This window comes from Mustela erminea, chromosome 12 (genome assembly GCF_009829155.1).
Source record: "Mustela erminea isolate mMusErm1 chromosome 12, mMusErm1.Pri, whole genome shotgun sequence".
NCBI classification, from domain to species: Eukaryota; Metazoa; Chordata; class Mammalia; order Carnivora; family Mustelidae; genus Mustela; species Mustela erminea.
The window spans coordinates 66,573,555-66,594,624 of record NC_045625.1 but is presented as its reverse complement, the minus strand read 5'-3'; the positions used below and the strand labels follow the sequence as shown (position 1 = coordinate 66,594,624).

General features: G+C 44.5%; 1 protein-coding gene across 12 annotated transcripts in view; it reads right to left on the bottom strand.

Annotated features, from left to right (window-relative positions):
- C12H9orf153 (chromosome 12 C9orf153 homolog) overlaps positions 1 to 21,070 on the bottom strand; it is a 30,731-nt gene that overhangs the window by 7,020 nt on the left and 2,641 nt on the right. For 2 of the 12 annotated variants that reach the window (XM_032308698.1, XM_032308695.1), the window contains exons 2-4: positions 20,375 to 20,790; positions 2,937 to 3,028; positions 1,343 to 1,847 (exon numbers count right to left, since the gene is read on the bottom strand). In XM_032308698.1, the coding sequence (XP_032164589.1) occupies positions 1,343 to 1,847; positions 2,937 to 3,028; positions 20,375 to 20,597 (820 nt within the window). In that variant the 5' untranslated portion in view covers positions 20,598 to 20,790. Of the gene's footprint in view, positions 1 to 1,342; positions 1,848 to 2,936; positions 3,029 to 10,724; positions 11,001 to 11,040; positions 11,059 to 13,976; positions 14,225 to 15,623; positions 15,821 to 20,374; positions 20,791 to 21,070 lie in introns of those variants that run through there. The other 10 variants (XM_032308704.1, XM_032308702.1, XM_032308696.1 and 7 more) reach the window with 10 other exon arrangements.

Here is a 21,070-nt window from a genome sequence, read left to right as displayed (position 1 = left end):
GCAATACCAATTAAACCTACGAGATTACTGGATGGTCTCCATATGGATGCCTACACCTGGCTTTATGCATATTCCTTGAATAGACAGGATGTGTACTTGAAATTCTGCCTATAGGATCTGAGGAAATGAGGTCATGAAGACAGAGAAGAAACCCCAACAGAGTCTGGAAGGCCACAAGAGAGACCTCTAGAAGTTATGTTGTAAGGAGACAAGCCATACATTGGTAATAAAGGGCAATTTGGCTCTGTCGATGGCAAAACCATAAACATCCCTATCAGATATCCAAAGCCCTCAGCACTTTTTTAATAGGCTCTTTGGCAGGACTAATTAATTCCTAATATTTTCCATACTTTTTCCTTTCTGGTCCCAGACTTTACCTCACGCACTTCTGTGGATTAGCGAGGCCATTCCTACAATTGCCCTGATTTCTACTCCTGCCTGGGCTCCAGAACACACAAAGTATGACTCTATCAAAGGGATCTGAAAACTGCATTAGACTCTGTCAAGACATCAGTGTGGGGAGTTATAGCAAAGACTGTTCTGGCATCTTGGACCAAATATGAGCAGAGTAATCAATCTATGTCTTTGAATTTGTTCCTCTGACTCTCCCACTACTTTTAGTATAAAAATGGTGCTGTCAAAATATTTGCTGTGAAAATGGTTTTATCTTGAGTCAAGAAGCTACTTCAGGAAGGTTCAAATATTTCATATCATTGACTTAATCTATTTTTTACAGCTACCTAGAATGACAAATTATTACCTCCCTCAAATTAAGGAAAATGAAGACCTTGTAAGTCACCCCCTTCTCATTGAAACTCACCATCATATATTTTATATATTTTCAACTTTTTCTAAATAGTTTTTTTTTAAAAGAACATCTTCCTATTAAAGTGTCAGAAATGAAGGGAGGAGTTTCCTCTCGTCGTTTGTAGAGATGTATCAATAATGAAAGGGAAGAGCTCCCGAAAAAATATCTAAAAATAACCCCTCTCAATTGCACTAAAGCCAAGATACTTTAGAAAAATAAGCCATTATTCAGTAAACAATTGGCTAAGTTCATAATAGTTATGGGTGACTTAGAGTCCAAGTTTAACTAGCTAATATTAGAAAAGTGACTTTAAGTATCACACCCAAATTACTCCTTTGGGGGACTGGAATATTCCAGTCTCTTTTCTCTACTTCCCATTGGCACTGTAGGCAGCAGGCACATCAGCCACGAGTCCCAGAACTGCAAGATTCCCATAGGTTACCATTTGACTATTCCAGCTCTCATAACCTAAGTAAATGTTGCAATAAGATTTCCACGAATTTCCCCCCACATAGCCTCATCTGTTTAGATTACCTGGATCAACTAAGAAGTACTTAGCAATTCTGTCTGCAAAGACAAAATTTTCTGGCCTGATCCTGGAAATGCCCAGCATGCCTAATGTGTTGGCACCCGGAGTCTTCTCCTTTACGGGGACAGGGACCGGTGATGAGGATTTGGAGTGCTCGATGAGAATCTCATAGGGAAAAGTGTGTGCGGGAGGAGGAATCCCATGCCGGAAGAGCCTCTGCTGGGATTTGGTGAGTCTCTCCACCGGAGAGAGCGAGGGTGTCAACAAGCTTCGGTACAGGATTTCGGTCGCAGAGTCTGGTTTCTCCCCCTCTCTTCTCATCACCTCGCACACGAAGAGAGGCTGGGGGTCTTCTTCCCTCACGTCGTCGGTTCCACTAATTGACATGGCATTCAGGTTTTGACTAAGCATTTTCTGTGCTTTGCTCGGTGAAATACCGTGAGTGTTTGGGAGATTTGATTTCTTGCTCTCCTTAATAAAGTCCTCGACAGAAGCATACAGTTCTGGCAGCTGCAGGAGGGAAAAAGGCGGGGAGTCAGGAGACTGGATGAAAAGGTAACTGGTAGACTCACAAACACTGGAACAAAAGGATACAAGGAACCATGAAAACAGAAGCATCTGTCTTTGGAAGGTATCTCTGCCTAACGAACCTGAGTTAAGAGTGGCAATGTCAAATCTCATAGTCATTCCCAGAAAGGGGTATTATTAGACGCATCACTTAAACCATGAAACGGCCCATTAGACTTGGATGGGAAAGTCTGTAAGATCTTCCCAACGTAAAGTATGATGGGCTGCCATGGAGAGAGAGAGAGCGACAGAGCGAGCTGTGGAGGCTTACAGCCTTTGTTTGGAGTAAGGCTTTGTTTCTTTCTTTTTCTTTTTTATTAAGGCTACATTTCTTTGAAGGAAGAAAGAGAGCCAGATAATACAGATATCAAAGCTTCATCCCAGTGTCCAAAGGGCTCAGAATGTTCCGGAATGCAATGCAAAGGAAGCTCTAAGAGTCCCTATTCATTGGGATAGTTTACCGAAGCAAAGAGTGTTGGCGGAATGTTTGGGAATAGTTGTTGGCAGAGAAAACAATAAAGAATTCCTTAGAATACCTTCCTTATCCAAAATCCTATACTGAAGGAATAAAATCTCATTTTGTCCGGCATCTTGCCTACCAACTCCAATATTCCTAAGGAAGTTCTTAGGCCATTCAACTAACTGGAAGACCAGAAAGGCCAAAGTGAGAGCCCAAATTTGGGTCATCAGCCCAGGGCACTTTCCCTTCACTCCTAGGCCGTTCTGTGCCAGAGCAACAAATACCAAGTGGGCCCAGGTGGGAGAATGGCCTTTTCAAAAGATGGCCGCTATCGTGGAAACAGCCTAGCTCTCACACGCACCTGCCCTGGAAACGCTGCATTTCACTGTAACCAAAGAGCATCAGTCAGTCGATGAAGGGGAATGTCCGTATTCCCTGCCCGCCCCACCACCATATCGGAGCATCACCGGGTATTGCGGTAGCTCAAACTGTTACAATTTTTTTTTTCCAAACTGTCACAATTTTTGAATATCGTTTGCCCTGTGGAGTACTGCAGAATTGTAAGCACCTACCGAACACCCGGGAGACTCCGCCGCCGCCTCGCCTTCCTCCGGATGGATGTCATTACTAAGAAACATCGTGAGGGGACTTTGTCCTCTGATTCCTGAGAAAGCAGTAGAGGAAGAGACAGAGTGAAAGATGAACAATCCAGCCAAGTACAGGGCAGGAGGGAGGGGCGTGGATAACGCTTTTTACATGCCCAGAACTTTGTAAGTGGGACACTTGTTAGAATTTTATACCATTTTAAGTTTTCTTTTGTTCTCTTCTTACCATAGGTCTATCAAATGACTACATGCCAACCAAATATTTTCTCTGAAACAAATTCGTATATGACCTATATGCTCTGGCATTTAATACTAATTAAAAGAATCCGGGGCTCCGGGTGGCTCAGTGGGTTAAGCCTCTGCCTTTGGCTCAGGTCATGATCTCAGGGTCCTGGGATCAAGCCCCGAATCGGGCTCTCCGCTCAGCTCACTGCTCTGCCTGCCTCTCTGCCTGCTTGTGATCTGTCTGTCAAATAAATAAATAAAATCTTTAAAAATAAGTAAATAAAATAAAATAAAATGAATGCTATTCATGGATGACAAGTAATGAAGTTCTGATACATGCTACAGCATGATAAACCTTGAAAAATTGGGCTAGGTGAAATAAGCAATTCACCAAAGGCCACATATTGTATGATTGCATTGACATAAAATTTATAAAATAGGCAAATCCTTAGAGACAGGAAGTACATTAACAGGAACTAGCCTAAGGCTGGGGGGCATGCAGGAATGGGGAACGACTGCTAATCAATCTGGGTTTTTTTGGGGGGGGGTGATAAAAATTCTAAAATTGATTGGGTGATGGTTGCACAACTCTCTGAATATACTTAAAATTATTGAACTGTGCTCTTTGAAAGAATTTAATGGTGTGTGAATTGTTTGTTAATAAGACTGTTAAAAATGATTTGGAGAGAAAATGATAGTTATGAAAGATAGACTTAGGAGATGCAAAATATCGAACTGGTTACCCCATAAGAAAAAACCCTAAATCATAGAATAGAAAAATATTTAAAATTAAAATTCAGGAAGATTTTCCTGGAATTAAGGATTTGAATCTGTTTATTAAAATATCAGAATGGATGGGGCGCCTTGGTGGCTAAGTGGGTTAAGCCTCTGCCTTCAGCTCAGGTCATGATCTCAGGGTCCTGGAATCGAGCCCCACATCTAGCTCTCTGTACAACAGAGAGCCTGCTTCCCCCTCTCTCTCTGCCTGCCTCTGCCTACTTGTGATCTCTCTCTGTCAAATAAATAAATGAAATCTTAAAAAAAAATCAAAACAAAAAAATATATTAGAATCGCTAGCACTAAAAATATTCTAGTACAGTAATTGAGTTTCAGGAAAAAAAGAAAAGAAGCCTTAGTTTTATCTATAGCAACAGTCAGACAAAAACACACACACAAAACAACGTTTGAGCCAAGGATTTTTCCTATATATCCAAGCTATGTTTGAAAGAATAAAAGCTTGGGGCTCCTGGGTGGCTCAGCGGGTTAAAGCCTCTGCCTTCAGCTCAGGTCTCGATCTCAGGGTCCTGGGATTGAGCCTCACACTGGGCTCTCTGCTCAGCAGGGAGCCTGCTCCCCCCTCCTCTGCCTGCCTACTTGTGATCTCTCTCTCTGTCACATAAATAAATAAAATCTTTAAAGAAAAAGAAAAAGAAAAGAAAGAATAAAAGCTCAAGAAAAAATTTTGATCTTGCAAGAACTCAGGAAATATTGTTCCCATGAGTCCTTCTTGAGAGAACTATCAGTTGACTGATGGACTTCAAGCAGCCAAGAGAAGAATGGACTTCAGAAGTAAGAATCTTCTAGCAGTAGGGCAAGGTTGCTTGTGAGGGAAAACTACAAATGCATATATTCTCTGAACCTAGGATTCCTACTCCTAAATATCTATTCTTACATTTGAAAAACATTTCCATAGATGCCAATGAAACATAACTGAGGTTATTCACGGCAACAACTTTGTTTGTAACAGCAACAGACTGAAAACAACTTCAGCATCCTAAATGAATGAGAGGTCAAACAAACCCAATGCCCACCCACAGTATAAAGGATAAGTTGTGCTTTTTCATTTTACAGTGGAATACTCCTCAGCAAAAGATTCTGTACTTTATGTTACAATGTATGCAACATTTAAATATAAGCAAACAATCTATAAGGTTAGGAGTCAGGATAGCGTTTACGTTGGGAGGGGTCCGTACTGGAACATGAGAATTCCACAGCTCTGGTAATATTTTGTTTACTTGATATGAAAGCTACTTGTGTGTAACTGATAGAAATCCACTGAACTTTGCCTTTATAATCCATGAACATTTTCATATGTGTCTCAGACATCCGGGCACCTGGCTGGCTCAGTCAGAATACCGTGTGACTCTTGATCTCAGGATCGTGTATTCAAGCCCCAGTTTGCAAACAGAGATTATTTAAATAAATAAAAATTTTTAAAAAATATATTAACAGAAACTTTACCTAAGATGGAGAAAGACAATTTCCAGGGAAATACTGAATGATACTGAACGATTAATGATAGTGGAAAGTGTAAGGGCCTATTTAGCCAGAGCAACTCCACCTTGGTTAAAAGCCATTTTGTTGTTTGTGCAGTAAAACTTAAACTGACCCTGCCCACCTACCCCCAGAGGAACTTACTGAGAAGCAAGTCTGGGAAACCAGTAAAATATGGTCAGCTAGTTCCTAATAACAGAGCCCAGAATACAAGGCCAGGTCGGCCAGTTCCTGATAACAGAGCCCAGAATACAAGGACGAGTTGGGCCAGGTGGAGACATCCAATCAGTAAGAAACACACATACTTTTCCCCTAACCACCAAAGAATGTAAACCCCGCCATTTGGGCGCCAACCTTGAGCACTAATTCTGACCAGAGAAATAGGTTGGGTCAAACAGCTACTATAGGGTAAATTGTAATTCAATTGGCCACCTGCGTGTGACCTAACATGACTACAATCTCATTGGCCACTTTGGCTCTATAAAAGGTAGTCTGTAAGATGAGGAGGGGTCGCCCTCTTCGGAGGCGGCCCTGACCGGTCAATTCTTGAGCCTGTAAGCTGGGGGTGGTCGCTCTCTTCAGAGATGGCCCTGACCGGTCAGTCTGACTTCTAATGCTTAGCACAGAATAGAGCTTTGCATAACTTTAACTTTGTTTCAGTCTCATTCCCCTGCCAGATCAGTCTAACTTCTAATACTTATCATAAAATAAAGCTTTTAAATAACTTTCACTTTGTCTCAGTCTCGTTTCATTTAATAACAGACCTAACAGAAAGGATCCAGTATGCTAAATAGATGTCACAACATAGGACAAAAACACACTGGAGGAGAAGTATAAAACAAGTAAAATCTAGGTTAAGGATATTCTAAGACAAAACATGGAACCACGGTTGACAATCGTGTAACTGTTTCATTGAAATTTATGATATTTTTCTACTTTTCCTTCAATTTTTAAATTATATTCTTATCTCCACATTTTTTGCAATTCTACTTTTGTTTGCAATTTGTCATAATAAATTTTTAAATGCTTAGTTTATGGACAAATTACTCAAAAAAACAAGACAATTTTATAATCAAAATTCTCCATGCTCTCAGTAATTGTTGAATCACTATATTGTACACTCTACATTAACAATATGGGAATTAAAATAAAAAGCTTAATAAAAAAATTTTAAAAAAATTCTCCATGCGCTGAGAGAAAATAAAATGTGGGTTCTGTGAAAAAGAAGGGATAGGACAATAGAATATATTGGGGAAAAAAAAGAACAAAGGCTTTAGGGCTGCATAGAAGATGATAATTATAAAAAAAAAAATAGTAAAGAACCAACATACATATACTTGCTCCTACTAAAGAAGAAAACAGAACACAATATTAAAAGGTATAATTTTTTAACTTTGCTAAATGAGAGGCCCATAATAATTATCGTAACTGAAAAAGTAGTAAGAATGATAGACATGGAACCACATAATGTCAAGGAAAATAATAACTGCAAATAGATACAGTGTTTACAATGTGTCAGACACTGCTCTGAGTTCTTTAATGTATTAACTAACTTGCTATTCATAAAAATGACTAGATGCTATTATCAGCCCCACCTTACAAACTGGGGATGGAGGTATAGGTAAGTTAAGAATACAGTTAAGACTCCAAAATGGCAAAGATAAAAACATTAAAATTATTTCATGTTGATGAGCTGTTTGGAAAAGAGGCAAGCGTATAGAACACCTGGAAGAATACAGCCTTCTTGGCAACATGACAATATTAACATTCAAAAAAAATTTTTTTTATGACTCTACAGTTGAGTTTCTTGAAATTTTTCCTGCAAAAATTGTTGGCCAAGTTTATAAATTAAGAACCAAGCTCTTTATGCAGCATTGTTTATAATAACAAGAAATAAAAAGAATTAAGATAATGTGCAGAAGAAAATCAGAGGTAAGGCAGACAAATGCAGAGAAACTATCTCTCCTGAAACTATCACAATGATGTACCTCCTGCATTATAGTTATGTTTGCCCCAAATTTCCCCTTTGCTTATGACCATTTATATTTGGGTTTCTGTCCTCCCCAGCCCAATTCTGGTAAATATATTTGATGTATAAAGAGCTTTTTAAACCATTAAGAAAAAGATAACTCATTAGGAAAAAAAATAATAGAAAAATAGTCGAAGGGCTTGAAGAGGAAATTCTCATTCCGCTCTGGATCCACAAAAAATTCCTGAAGCCATGCATAACCCCCTGATCTCTCCCTTTGTTAGTTGCTTTTGGCCTAGAAAAGCTCTTTGAGAGTCCCATGATAAAGTGGAACGAAAGGCTATAGCCATAAACGGATCGCCAGCAAAAGGAGCAATGCATAGCTCTGATAAAAAGAAAGACAAGGGATGGTTCCAAAGGATTTCAGTGTTTTTAAAATGGACCTGATTAGGGGCGCCTGGGCAGCTCAGTCGTTTAAGTCTGAGTTCCTCTCAGGTCTGGATCCCAGGGTCTTGGGATGAAGACCCTCAACAGGCTCCCCGCTCAGCCGGGAGTCTGCTTTTCCCTCTGCCCTTCAACCAGCTTGTGCTCTCTGTCTTTCTCTCTCCCTCTCAAATAAAAAAAATAAATAAAAATAAACAAGCCATCAAACAAACAAACAAATAAATAAAATCTTTCTAAATAAATAAATCCAAAGAGAAGTCCTAAAATCAGACTCCAGGGATGGTTGAACCACTCTGTAAATGTATTAAAAGTCGGTTGACTTGTGTGCTAAAAGGAGTAAATCTTATTGTAAGTAAATTATACCCCAATAAAGCTGTCTTAAAAAAGGAAACAAATGAAAAGACAGAGCTCCCCAAATGAGTCAATTATACTGTGATCTGCTTGGAGAGAAACTGTATAAACAGAGGGGCAGTGGTCTAACCTGGGTGGTTAGAAATTATGGCAGTATTTGGGCTCAGCATCTGTGATGATGGAGCAGTTCAGTGCCCTGAGCTGTGTGCTAAAGGGAACAGAGGTTCCAGGGCATGCAGACTGGGGGTACTGACTGTTGGTAATGACTGTGAATACTAGCCAGAGTGTTTGGTGAACACTCACTATGCGTGCCAGACATGGTTCTAAGAGCATAAATGAATTTTTCCATATAATCCTCTCAACAGCTGTCGGACATAAGCACAATTATGATCTCCATTTTACAGATCTGGAAATGGAGGTATAGAGAGGAGCAGCACTTTGCCCGACATAACAGGGCTAAGTAGTAGTAAATCTGGGTTTAAACCAAGCAGCCCTACTTCAGAACTTCGGAATATTTAAAAGAAATTTTTTTTTCTTTTTTTTTTTTAAAGTAAATTCTACCTCCCAATGTGGGGCTCAAACTCATGACTCGGAGATCAAGAGTTGCCTGCTCTACCCACTAAGCCAGCCAGGAGTCCCCAAGAACTCAGATTTTTTTTTTATGCTACTTATATTGTGCTATCATGCATCCATATGATCTTGTCACACATGCAGTTTTCAGTGTGTTTTTTTTTTTTTAAGGATTTTTATTTATTTATTTGACAGAGGGAGAGAGAGGGGGAAGCAGGTTCCCTGCTGAGCAGAGCCCGATGCGGGGCTAGACACAGGACCCTGAGATCACGACCTGAGCTGAAGGCAGAGGCTTAACCCACTGAGCCACCCAGGCGCCCCTTTCAGTGTGTGTGTGTTTTTTTTTTTTAAGATTTTATTTATTTATTTGACAGAGAGAAATTACAAGTACACTGAGAGGCAGGCAGAGAGAGAGAGAGAAGGAAGCAGGCTCCCTGCTGAGCAGATAGCCCGATGCGGGACTCGATCCCAGGACCCTGAGATCATGACCTGAGCCGAAGGCAGCGGCTTAACCCACTGAGCCACCCAGGCGCCCCTCAGTGTGTTTTTATTTGCGTTTCCTTTTGCTCCTTCCCCCTTCCCTACCTTCTTTCATTAACCCCTTCATCAGGAAACCTTATACTTAAATTTATTTTTCTCTGTATTTCTATATCACATATTGCCATATATGCATAGTCATAAGTATCAAAGATTCACAGAACTGAGATCACATTTTGCATCTTGTTCTTTCACTAATGATTTCTCATGAAAAGTCCACCAACTCATCTAGTAAGCCTTTGGCCATGATGGTTGTTCCCTTACATTATTGCTACAAGAACATGTTCTCATTTCTGCTTCAACCCTAGAATTCAATGTGCGGCCCCCCAGCCTGCCCCCAGCCCTGACAGGCGTACCCCCAGGGCCTCCTGCTAGGGAATGGGAAAGATGCCATGAGAAAAGTGAGACTCCTTGCTCCAGGTCTGGCGTGGAGCTGACCTGCCTGGGGGCATCTATCCCTTTTTCTCCGCGTGGGGGAGCCGCACTGAATTCGGGGCAGCTGGCACAGCTTTGTAGGAGGAAGACAACAAGGGACAGAGTCTAAGGAGTCAGGACTCCTCTCTTCCTTGTGCCATCCCTGCGGGCTGATTTTTAAATACAGTTGACCCTTGAACAACATAAGGATTAGGGGTGCTGACACACCCCAAGATAGAAATCCGTGTGCAATTTGTGAGTCTTGAAAAATTTAACTACTAAGAGCCTACTGTTGATCAAAAGCTTTGTTGAAAACAGTCGATTAACACAGACTTTATATATTATTATAGACAATATTCTTACAATAAAATAAGCTAGAGAAAAGAAAATCATAAGGAAGAGGAAACACATTTACAGCACTGTATTGTATTTATCAAAAAACCCCTCATTTGCAACGGCAAGGATGGAACTGGAGGGTATTATGCTAAGCGGAAAAAAGTCAGTCAGAGAAAGACAAACACCATAGGATTTCGCTCACAGGTGGAATTTAAGAAACAAAACAGGTGAATACAGGAGAAGGAAAGAAAAATAAAATAAGATGAAAATTGAGAGGAAGGCAAACCATAAGAGACGCTGAACTGTAGGAAACAAACAGGGTTGCTGGAGGGGAAGTGGGCGGGGGGATGGGCTAACTGGGTGACGGACACGAAGGAAGGCACTTGATGTCGTGAGCACTGGGTGTTACCTGCCACTGAGGAATCACTGAATTCTACCCCTGAAACTACTAATACACTCTATGTTATCTACATTGAATTTAAATAAGAAAATTTGAAAAAAATCCGCATGTAAGGGATCCCACACAATTCAAACCCATGGTGTTGAAGGGTCAACTGCGGAGTGTATGACTAGAAAAGCTGAGGCTAAGGCCAACAGACCAGGGGACAACTGCCACTGAAAAGACAGTTACTCACAGTTCCCAAGAGGGAGCTTGCCTGGGGGACCAGATGGAAAAGCACCGGGGCCCATCAGGAGGCAGGTCGGGCTGGGAAATGTGAGCCAGAACCCCCGCTGGTTTCTGCAGGAAGGAACTGGTGGGACAGGACCGGGAGGTTTAGAAACCAGTTTGGATGATTTCAGCAGACTCTGGGCCATGGGGGCTGTCCCCTGGTGTCTGACTCCTGGCCCTGGAGGATAGGGCAGGTGGGTAGTGGCTCAGAGGGTGAGAGCCTGATGGAAGTGGTGGTTGTGGTTGGGATCGGTTGGTTTGCATCGGAAAGGCACACTTACAGACAGGCGGTTTACTGTCTCAAGGAATCAGCTCACCCTGGGAGGGCCAGTCCCTGCAGGGCCAGCAAGGCCTGGGATGAGAAAGTGTCAGAAGCCAAGGTTGATACAGGGCTTCACTACAGTAGCATCTTTTGTCCTCTGCAACCTACAGGGGAGCTGTCTTGTCCTGGAGACATGATTTGTTTCCCTCTTTAGTGTGAACAGAGGGACAAAATCAGGAACAACAATACCCACTTAATAACTTGTAAGGATTATTCTATTATTTGTTTTCATTATCAGCTTCAGTAGTGAGGGTTGAGGAACCTGGATTTCCTTGAAAAACAGTTTTTTAAAAAAATTGTCTAAATAGGCATTTAAATGCTTGTCACTATCAAATACTTGGAGCCAGTCTCCAAGGATGTACTTTCCATCCCTGTCCTCAAGGACACACTCTCCAGAGCCTACCCAAAGAGTACATGTGTGCACCCCCTCTCTAATTAAAAAGTAAGCAAATAAAATCTTAAAAAATTAAAAAAAGTCTTAAGGTAAGAAATACTACTTTATCTTATTCACACAAATCTGGTTTTTTGCCCAGAGAGGCTGTGACGCCATCCCGCCACTAGGTGGCGCTCACTGGCGGTTTCCGTCCACTCGTCCGTCCTTTCTCTGTCTCAATCCTCTCTCCATCCCTCCTTCCTTCTTGACTGAGCGTTCGGCTGTAAGACAGCACCAATCCAACAACACTTAGTGTTCATAAGGTCTACTGGACTAGGCTTTAGGAATACAAAGGTAAACGGAATGCAAATAATAAGGAAAAATTTCTAAAACATTTACAAATAACTCATTGAACACCTACCTGGTTCTCAAGCAGGCACAGCTTTGGCCCTGGGGACAGAGACACGGACAAGCAAAAGCAACAGGAGCTCACATGCCAGCAAGGGGTGGCACACAGAAAATCATCTAGCTAATAAATGAATTAGTAAGTTTGAAAGTCAGAGGGCTCTTAGAGGAAGTAAAATATAAAAGGGCCAAAGGGGGAATGGGAGTGCCGGGGGGCCGGATGGAACTTTAAATAGGGTGGTCAGGGTAGACCTCATTGGAAAGGTGACATCTGAGAGAGACTTGTAGGAGGTGTGAGCCCTGAGCATATCTGGAGGGGAGAAGCTTCCAGGAGGAGACCAGCCAGGGCTAGGGCCATGTGCTTGGCTCACTGGAGGAAGAGCAGGCTTCAAGGGGAGTGGAACACAGGGAGGGGGGGGACGAGGGCACCTGTCACCCGGGGGGGCCTTGCAGGCAGACACGGACTTTGGCTTTGCTCAGAGGGCACTGGGGAGCCACTGCAGGCTCTGTGACAGGCTCTGACTTATCTTTGTAGAGGAACGCTCTGGCTGCCGTGTGGAGAACCATATTGCTAAAATACGTTCCCTGTATATAAAGCAGATATGTAAGCACAGTTGTCAATTCGTAGCAAATCATCTGGAAGGACATGTACCAATTTCAACAGAAGAGAGGGAGTAGGAAGGGGACAGAAGGGGAGATTTGCCCTCTACTCTTTATCAATAGTGTGCATTTTGCTTAAAGTTTTTTTTTTTTTTAAGATTTTAATTATTTATTTGACAGACAGAGATCAGACAGAGTAGGCAGAGAGGCAGGCAGAGAGAGAGGAGGAAGCAGGCTCCCCGCTGAGCAGAGAGCCCGATGCGGGGCTCGATCCTAGGACCCTGGGATCATGACCTGAGCCGAAGGAAGAGGCTTTAACCCACTGAGTCACCCAGGCGTCCCTTGCTTAAAGTTTTTATATGGTAAGCATATATTCCTTTCATAATGTCAAAACAATTCTGTGAGGACACGGCTGACTTCCTGTTTTGAGGAGAAAGAGGCACATATGGGAAAGAAAGATAACCTTATGTCTTCTTGTATCTGTATGTGCTCAGTCATGGGCTAGGCCCTTCTGAGGATACTGGAAACAATATTTGAAAGTTCTTAATTCTCAATTTTTTTTTTTTTTTAATAGAGTGAGAGAGAAAGAGAGAGAAAGGGTGAATGAATCGGGGGAGGGGCAGGAGGGAGAGGGACAGGGAGAATCTGAAGCAGGCTCCACACCCAGCACAGAGCCTGACGTAGGACTCCATCTCATGACCCTGAGATCATGACCTGAACCAAAACCAAGAGTTGGACGCCTGACTGACTGAGCCACCCAGGCACCCCAAGAATATTTTTTAATATAAAACTGGACCTGCAGTGTTTTCTCTCTCCCTCTTGAACCCAATATGACAATAAAGGAGTTAGCTGTTAGAACTATAAGCTTACTACCACAACAAAACAGCAAAGAAGTAGGCACCTGGGTGGCTCAGTGGGTTAAGCCTCTGCCTTCAGCTCAGGTCATGATCTCAGGGTCCTGGGATCGGTCCTGGGCTCTCTGCTCAGTGAGAAGCCTGCTTCCCTAACCCACCCCACCCCCCGCTCTCTGCTGCCTCTCTGCTTACCTGTGATCTCTCTCTTAAATAAAATCTTAAAAAAAAAAAAAAAAACAGCAAAGAAAACACTTAAGAGGGGAGCCACGAAGTGGTCTTATAGAAGGAAGATTTGGTTTTGCAAACACCAGCTGCCCATCACAGGCACCTCAAGGGGAAACGTGCACAGGGCACATCAGAGTGGCAGCAGAAGTTAGGTGTTTGGAGTTCCCTGAGTGCCCGCACAGGTCTCCTCGTGGGGACGTGCTGTCCAGGCTCCCCAAGCCTCTATGACCTTTCGCCATACTCCAGCAGAATGACAAGGTCACAAAAACCACCTTCAGCAAGGCTCTTTCCCTGAATTGAAAACCTAAGTTCCAAGTTCACTTTCTCGAATGCATCCAGCCCTCAACTCCCTACAACATCCTTAGGTCTTCATACTAATAACCAGTCCTTACACCACATGCCTTGCTTGATAACTACTGTATAGTATCAACTTCACACCTTAACAGCTCTGAAAAGCAGGATGTAGGCTGCAGTCAGTGGTGGTCTCACAGTTGATGGTGGCGCAGTGGCTGTTGAGACCAAGCCCAGTCAGATGCAGGCTCCACTGGAAAACAGCTCCACGCATGCCCAGGGCCTCGTCTGACCTCTGCTTCTCTTGAGTTTCAAGGGTCTCTTTCGGGGGAGTCAGAGACACCGCTGTGACTGCGTCCTGGGTCGCACAGGGTCCATCCCTGCTGGGGCATCAGCTGGGATATGGGGTGGGCCAGAGCAGAGCAGAAGGCCGGAAAGGGTAAGGTGCCGCTTCATATCTGTACGGGCAGTCCTCACATGTCTGCTGAGCTGTGCTTGTCACTCACAAATATGAATGGGGCACTAAAAAGCTAGCAGGAAACTCTACACACACTGATGGGGCTTTAGGCTTTGGGTGGACCATTTTTGGGGAGGATCCTGGAATGTGAGCATCTTTAGGCCTTTCCTGGGCTGGTAAGCTTCCCCATCCCCTGGTCTGGAGGGTGTTAAGTATCTCATGGTGACAGGGTAAAAGCAGAGCAGGCATAGGGCTAGGGGCCCCTGTATCAGGCACCTACTATACACACATTCGCAGAATCCCTTGTTTTGTTTGGATCACTGCTGGTTGTTTTCCGGTAGGATATGAACACCCTCTACTGGGCCTGGCTCTCCCAGTCTGCAGACCCTGTGTTAACCTCTCCCTAGAGAAATTCTCTGGGTTACAGGCAGAGGCCTGAAGTGGCGGACGGCTTCTGGGGGTCCACCTTCTCATACCGTGCTCAATAACCACCCTCTCCCCCACCGTTCCCATCGCTCTTAGTTCTGGAAAGAGCTGGTATCTTCTGCAGTGGAGCCTTTTGAGCATTCGAGGGCATAAGGGGGCCAGCTGGTTCTCAGTTTCCTCCCATTTGCCAAGCCTTTATTTAGTAACCTCTCATCCATCTACCTTCCAACTTCCAAAATGTTCCTGAAGTTAACACCTCTCCAGATCTTACCTTTGTGTGTTGTCTTTTTAACAGAAATCCTTGTGTTGCAATTTTATTCTAAAGTTGAGGTTTGAACTTATGTGGTTTCTTTTCTTTTCCCTTTTTTTGTTTTTAGATTTTATTTATTTGAGAGAGAGCATGAGCGTGAGAGAGAACACACAAGTGGGGCAGAGGGAGAGGGAGAAGCAGGCTCCCCGCTGAGCAGGGAGCCTGTCGTGGGGCTCAATCCCAGGACCCTGGGATCACGAGTTGAAGGCAGACACTTTACCGACTGAACTACCAGGTACCCCTGGTGATTTCAGTCCATCATCTTCACATACATCAATGGTCTCCCGCTATCCCCATTTCTTTACGGGGCAGGATGGACCTGTGGTGACCACAACTTGTGTGCTGTGTCCACAGTATCTGTCCAAACAGCATCACATTCAAGAAGTAGCTCCTTGGGAGTGAGACGGTGTGTGGGCGGGCAGGGACGGGTCCTTCGTTTCTGGAGCAATAGCCCTCTTCCACGGCTCCCTCCACGGCTGCTGCGGTAGGACACTTGGGCATCTATTTCCGTCTATAGCCCACCCATCCCATGGCTTTTCACTGCAGGTTCAGTGACACAGAACAAAGCACCACTGTGGCTTCCTGCCTTGTGTCTACTTACAGCACGTACAACAAGAGCTGTAGACCAGCTCACGTCTGCAACCGGAAATCCTTTTGTAGTAGAGTAGATTATTAATCGTTGTGCAGTAAGATCTCCAACGGGGCATCTGGCTGGTTCAGTCAGTCATGAGTCGATCATGATCAGTCGGTCTGAGTTCGAGCCCCATGCTGGGTATGGAGATTACCTAAATAAATAAACTGACAAAATGAAATTTTAAAAAATCTCTAAAGTGGTGCCTGGGTAGCTTAGTTGCTTAAGCATCTGAGTTTTGGTTTTGGCCCAGGTCATGATTTCAGGGTCTTGAGATCCAGCCCTGCGTCAGGCTCCGTGCTCAGCTGAGTCTGCTTGAGATTTTTTCTCCCTTTCCTTTGGCCCCTGCCCTCACTCTCATACACATACATTCTCTCTCCCTCTCTCAAATAAATTAATTTTAAAAATCTCTATAAAAGGGGCACGTGGGTGGCTCAGTGGGTTAAGCCTCTGCCTTCGGCTCAGGTCATGATCCCAGGTCCTGGGATCAAGCCCCGCATCGGGCTCTCTGCTTCTCAGGGAGCCTGCTTCCCCCTCTCTCTCTGCCTGCCTCTCTGCCTTCTTGTGATCTCTGTCTGTCAAATAAATAAAAATCTTAAAAAAAAAAATCTCTATAAAATAAGATCTTTAATGAAACTGTATGACCACCAGCTCATTTTGTTTCTCATGGAACCAATGTATGTGAGTAACTTTGTGGATTGGTTTATAACGGAATGGTAACATGTACCTATCTGCTTAAGTAAGTAAAGCTTTTGAATAACAGGTTGGCCATTTTTGTCTTTACTCTGTGTTCCGCAATGAATCATTTTGTCCTGGAAAGCAATTTTTTGTACTTCTTCTGAAAAAGTGCCTTATCGTCACTATCTTTTACTGTTGAAGAACTCAAAAGCTTTGCTGGTACCCTCTGACCAGGTTTTGTGACTTTACTGGGGAAGACCCGGGCAAGCAGAAGCTCCAATCTAATTAAATTCAGTTTCCAGATTTTCATTGTGGCATCTCCTATTAAGTTTCTAAGTAAGCTCTTTTAATGTTCAACGGCTTTGTGTAAAATCACACCTGCAGATTCGCTTGACCCAATAAATCCTGACATTCTAAATCAATCTGGACTCACAGTTTCCTGGGATATTTGAAAGATTTTTCTGATCTCAAGGATATAAAATACTGTTTCCATCACTATTTTATGCTTCAGAGAACACTTCTGAGCCACTAATCCCTTTTTTAAAAAAAGTGAAATGGAATAAAATATAACCCAATAGCAATAATAAAGATTGCAAATTTGAGGGGCACCTGGGTGGCTTAGTCGGTTAATCACCTGCCTTCAGCTCAGGTCATGATCTCTGGTCTTGGGATCAAGCCCCGCATTGGGCTCCCTGCTTTGTGGGCAGCCTGCTTCTCCCTCTCCCACTCCCCCTGCTTGAGTTCTCTCTCTAATAAATAAATAAAATCTTAAAAAAATAAGATTGCAAATTTGATGCCAGCCAATGGTGTGAAAAATACATTAACCAGGATGAATCTTGTCAAATGAATGTTACTTAAGATAATCTGATTAACACTGTCCTTACAGAAGATGTTCAACATTTAAATATGGAATTGTCACGGAGCACAAAATAGGGTTTTTGGGAAGTCACTACAATCTCACATCTCCAATTCAAGATACACATGTGCCTACTACTGTGTCATTGCATTTTCCTCTGAAAACTCCAGATGCCTGTGGCCCACCGGAGAGATTACGGGGCTCCACACTTTGGAAATGCTGGTCTAAGTGAGAAGAGGACCACTTGGGAAGCAGGTGAAAGGCCACAGGGACCCAAGGATCCATCTGGACTTTACTAATTCTCGCATGATTTTCTCACCAAAATGTCCACTGGGCTTTCCTGGTGGATTTCCCTGGATTCCTCAGCTTTGGGATCTGACTGCCCATGTGAGTCTTGCACAGCATGGTGGCTGGCACAGAGCAGGGACTCAGTTATCACAGGCCTTCTGCTGGGCTTGTCAGAGGAAATGCATATAACACAAGTGATTACGGAATACAGCGTGCTATTACTGACCATGACTACACAGAACAGGAACTCTGGCTCCATCAGGTTCAGCACCTCAGAGATAGAAAAAGTCTGTGGCCCTGGCCAAGAGCAGAGCAGTAGAGTAGCCTTGTTTACCAACATGTGGCAGGGGAGTATGGTGAGGACGATGGCTCCGGGAGTACACTGTGGAAGGTGGCAGGCACCATCCCACTGCGGCCCCTGTGCCAAGAGAGCCTATCAGTCTTGGGCAGATACCAGACGCAAAGACCAGAGTGCTTCCTGATATGGGGATTTTATGGCTGTACACAGCCAACTATTAAAAATGACCTTTACTGGGGCCGTTGGCTGGCTCAGTTGGAAGAGCGTGTGACTCCTGATCTCAGGGTTGTGAGTTCAAGCCCCACATTGGGTGTAAAGACTACTTAAGTCAACTTTAAAAAATGACTTTATTATTTAAATTTTGGCAAGGAAGGGCGCCTGGGTGGCTCAATGGGTTAAGCCTCTGCCTTCGGCTCAGGTCATGATCCCAGGGGCCTGGGATTGAGTCCTGCATCGGGCTCTCTGCTCAGCAGGGAGCCTGCTTCTCCTCATCTCTCTCTGTCTCTCTGCCTACTTGTGATCTTTCTCTCTGTCAAATAAATAAATAAAATCTTTAAAAAAAAAATAAATTTTGGCAGGGAAAATGAATGAAACTCTCAATCCTTCCTTTGAAATGACTGCTTTCAAAATGCAATTTTCTAAAAACTGAGTTTCTTAGTAACGCAATCTGATTATTTTGCTAAAAAAGATATCTTTTCTATTGCATCATTGTGTTGTCATCTGAAACTAGTATAACACTTCTGAGGGGCATCTGGGCGGCTCAGTGGGTTTCGGCTCAGGTCATGATCTCAGCGTCATGAGGTCAAGCTTGGCCTTCAGCACAGAGTCTGCTTGTCCCTCTCCCTGTGCTTCTCCTACCACCCCCCTTCGTAAATAAATAAAATCTTGAAAAAAAAAAAAAGACTTCTGAATAATTCTTTGTTTTTTTAAAGAGCAGTTTCGGGTTTACAGAAAATTGTTTGAAAAGTATTCACCTCCCCCCCATCATAAACACAGCTTCCCCTACTAACATGTTGTATTAGTGTGATGCATTTATGAGAACTGATGGACCAGTATTATTATTATTTTTCAAATATTTACTTATTTGAGAGAGTGAGCACAAGCAGGGGGAGATAGGAGAGGGAGAGAATCTCTAGCAGATTCCTTGCTGAGCGTGGAGCGCGATGCGGGGTCTCATCTCATAACCCTGAGGTCATGACCTGAGCTGAAATCAAGTCCGAAGCCTGACTGACCAAGCCAGACCAACATTATTATTTGTTTTTTAAGATTTTATTTATTTATTTGACAGAGAGAGATCACAAGTAGGCATAAAGGCAGGCAGAGAGAGAGAGAGAGAGAGGGAAGCAGGCTCCCTGCTGAGCAGAGAGCCCGATGCAGGACTCGATCCCAGGACCCTGAGATCACGACCTGAGCCGAAGACAGCGGCTTAACCCACTGAGCCACCCAGGCGCCCCAGACGAACATTATTAAGTCCTTAGTTTACCTTGGGGTTGACTTCGTGTTGTACATTTGTGGGTGTGGACAAACGTATCCACCGTTACCCCTCACGGAACAGTTTCAGGGCCCGAGAAATCCTGTGCTCCAATGTCTTATTTTTTATAAGCCACTCTGGGTCAACCCTTCCTAAAAGAATTCCGATCCAGACTTGCTCTCACTCAAAAGCCTCAGTGGCCCACGGTGTGCAAGTGCATTCGCCTAGTGCTCAGAGCTTCTCAGCCCAGCCAGAAGCCATGAGTGTCCCCAACGCTTCCCTATCGGGCAGCTCTACTTCTGAGTGTCCGTGCCTGGTTATCTGCTCCGCCTGGGCGAAGGCCCCGTGCCCTTCTCCTCACAGTGGCAGCCCACCTCTCTTCCCTCACGGAGTCCTCCCCTGCTTCTCTGAGCCTCCTTGACACTGTCCCTGAGTGTCCTCAATGGCATCTATTGTTCTCCGTCTTGTTTATGGTTGTACTGGCTTTATCTTCCTCAGCTGAGCACAGTGGCTGAGAGAATCAAGGTCCGTTTTGCTAGGCTTGAGCGCAGGACCCAGGACGCCCACATGTGAAATGGGCCTGGTGAGTACGGTGTCAGCTCCCAGGAGCTGCGTGAGTTTTCAGCGCGCTGAGTCCTGCAGAGGGCCTGGAAGGCGGCCTGGCTCCCAGGACCTGTTCTCCCAAGTGCTAGTGGCTTTATCACCGCTGCTGCCGCCACCAGCTGCTGCCACTGTGCTCTTCCTCCTCCTCCTACCTCTCCTCCTCCTGCGGGGTCGCCTCTGGGTGGGTGGGGGGGACATCGCTGTGCACAGCCCAACACAAGGGCTCCATGAATACCTGCTGATGAAGCAGGGGGGCCGCGTGGTCCCACAGAGAAAGCCAGCCTAAATGCACAAAAAGCAAGCCCAAACCAGACAAGACAGATCTGCGTGGGGACAGTGGCATTCCTCGGAGCCCTCTCCGAATGAGCCAGCCCCCAGCCTCCCCAAGCCAGGGACAAAGAAAGTGGTAATGAACATCTTGTGGCGATGTCAGCCGTTTGCTGTGTCACAGACTCTCAGTACAGGGGACGTGGGGGCAGCTCGGGGGCCTCAGGAGAGGACAACTTTTAAAAAATGGGAATCAGTACCTGGTGTAGGCTCCAGGGAAGATCTCTGCTTGATTCTGGTTTGCTTGGTGGAGGCAGCAGCACTTGACCTATAGGATAGAACCCCAAAGAGGAGGATCTGGACTCCCAAAGACAGAAACCAGAGAAGAGGGTGCACTGTTGTGCTCAGCATCCTACAGAAGGAACAGATGTCCTTGGAGTTTCCCTGGGCAATGCCAACCGTGCCCAACCACCTCCACACCATTTCCACTTCACTTCCTTTGTACCAAAGACAGCTGCGCAGCTGAAGTGGGGCTTACCTCCCACCTCTTCTCCAGGGAACAGGCTAAGGTACTGAGCAGGTTCCTAGGCCAGTCTGGAGGCACTGCCTGGGTGATCGGCCTTAGCTTTGTCTGCCGTCCACACCACCGCGGTGTGTTTACGGGCGCCCCTAGCGCCTGAAACGTAAGGTAGCATGTATGGAAGGGGAGAAGGAAGACAAGACCCTAGGTGGATCGCAGTTGGAGTAGGAAGTGGTGAGATGCTTTGGAACCGTGTGATTCCATCCAAGGGATTGCCATGGACCGATGCTGACTGTCCTCTGAGCTCTGTGAGTGGTCCCCAGGGAATTATACCTGCTCAGTGACACTGGCTGGGCTGACAGGCCTGCTTGGGCAGGGGGAGGAGGTAACACCTGGCAGCTTTGGATGGAAGCCAGTTTGATGAGCTCATTTATTT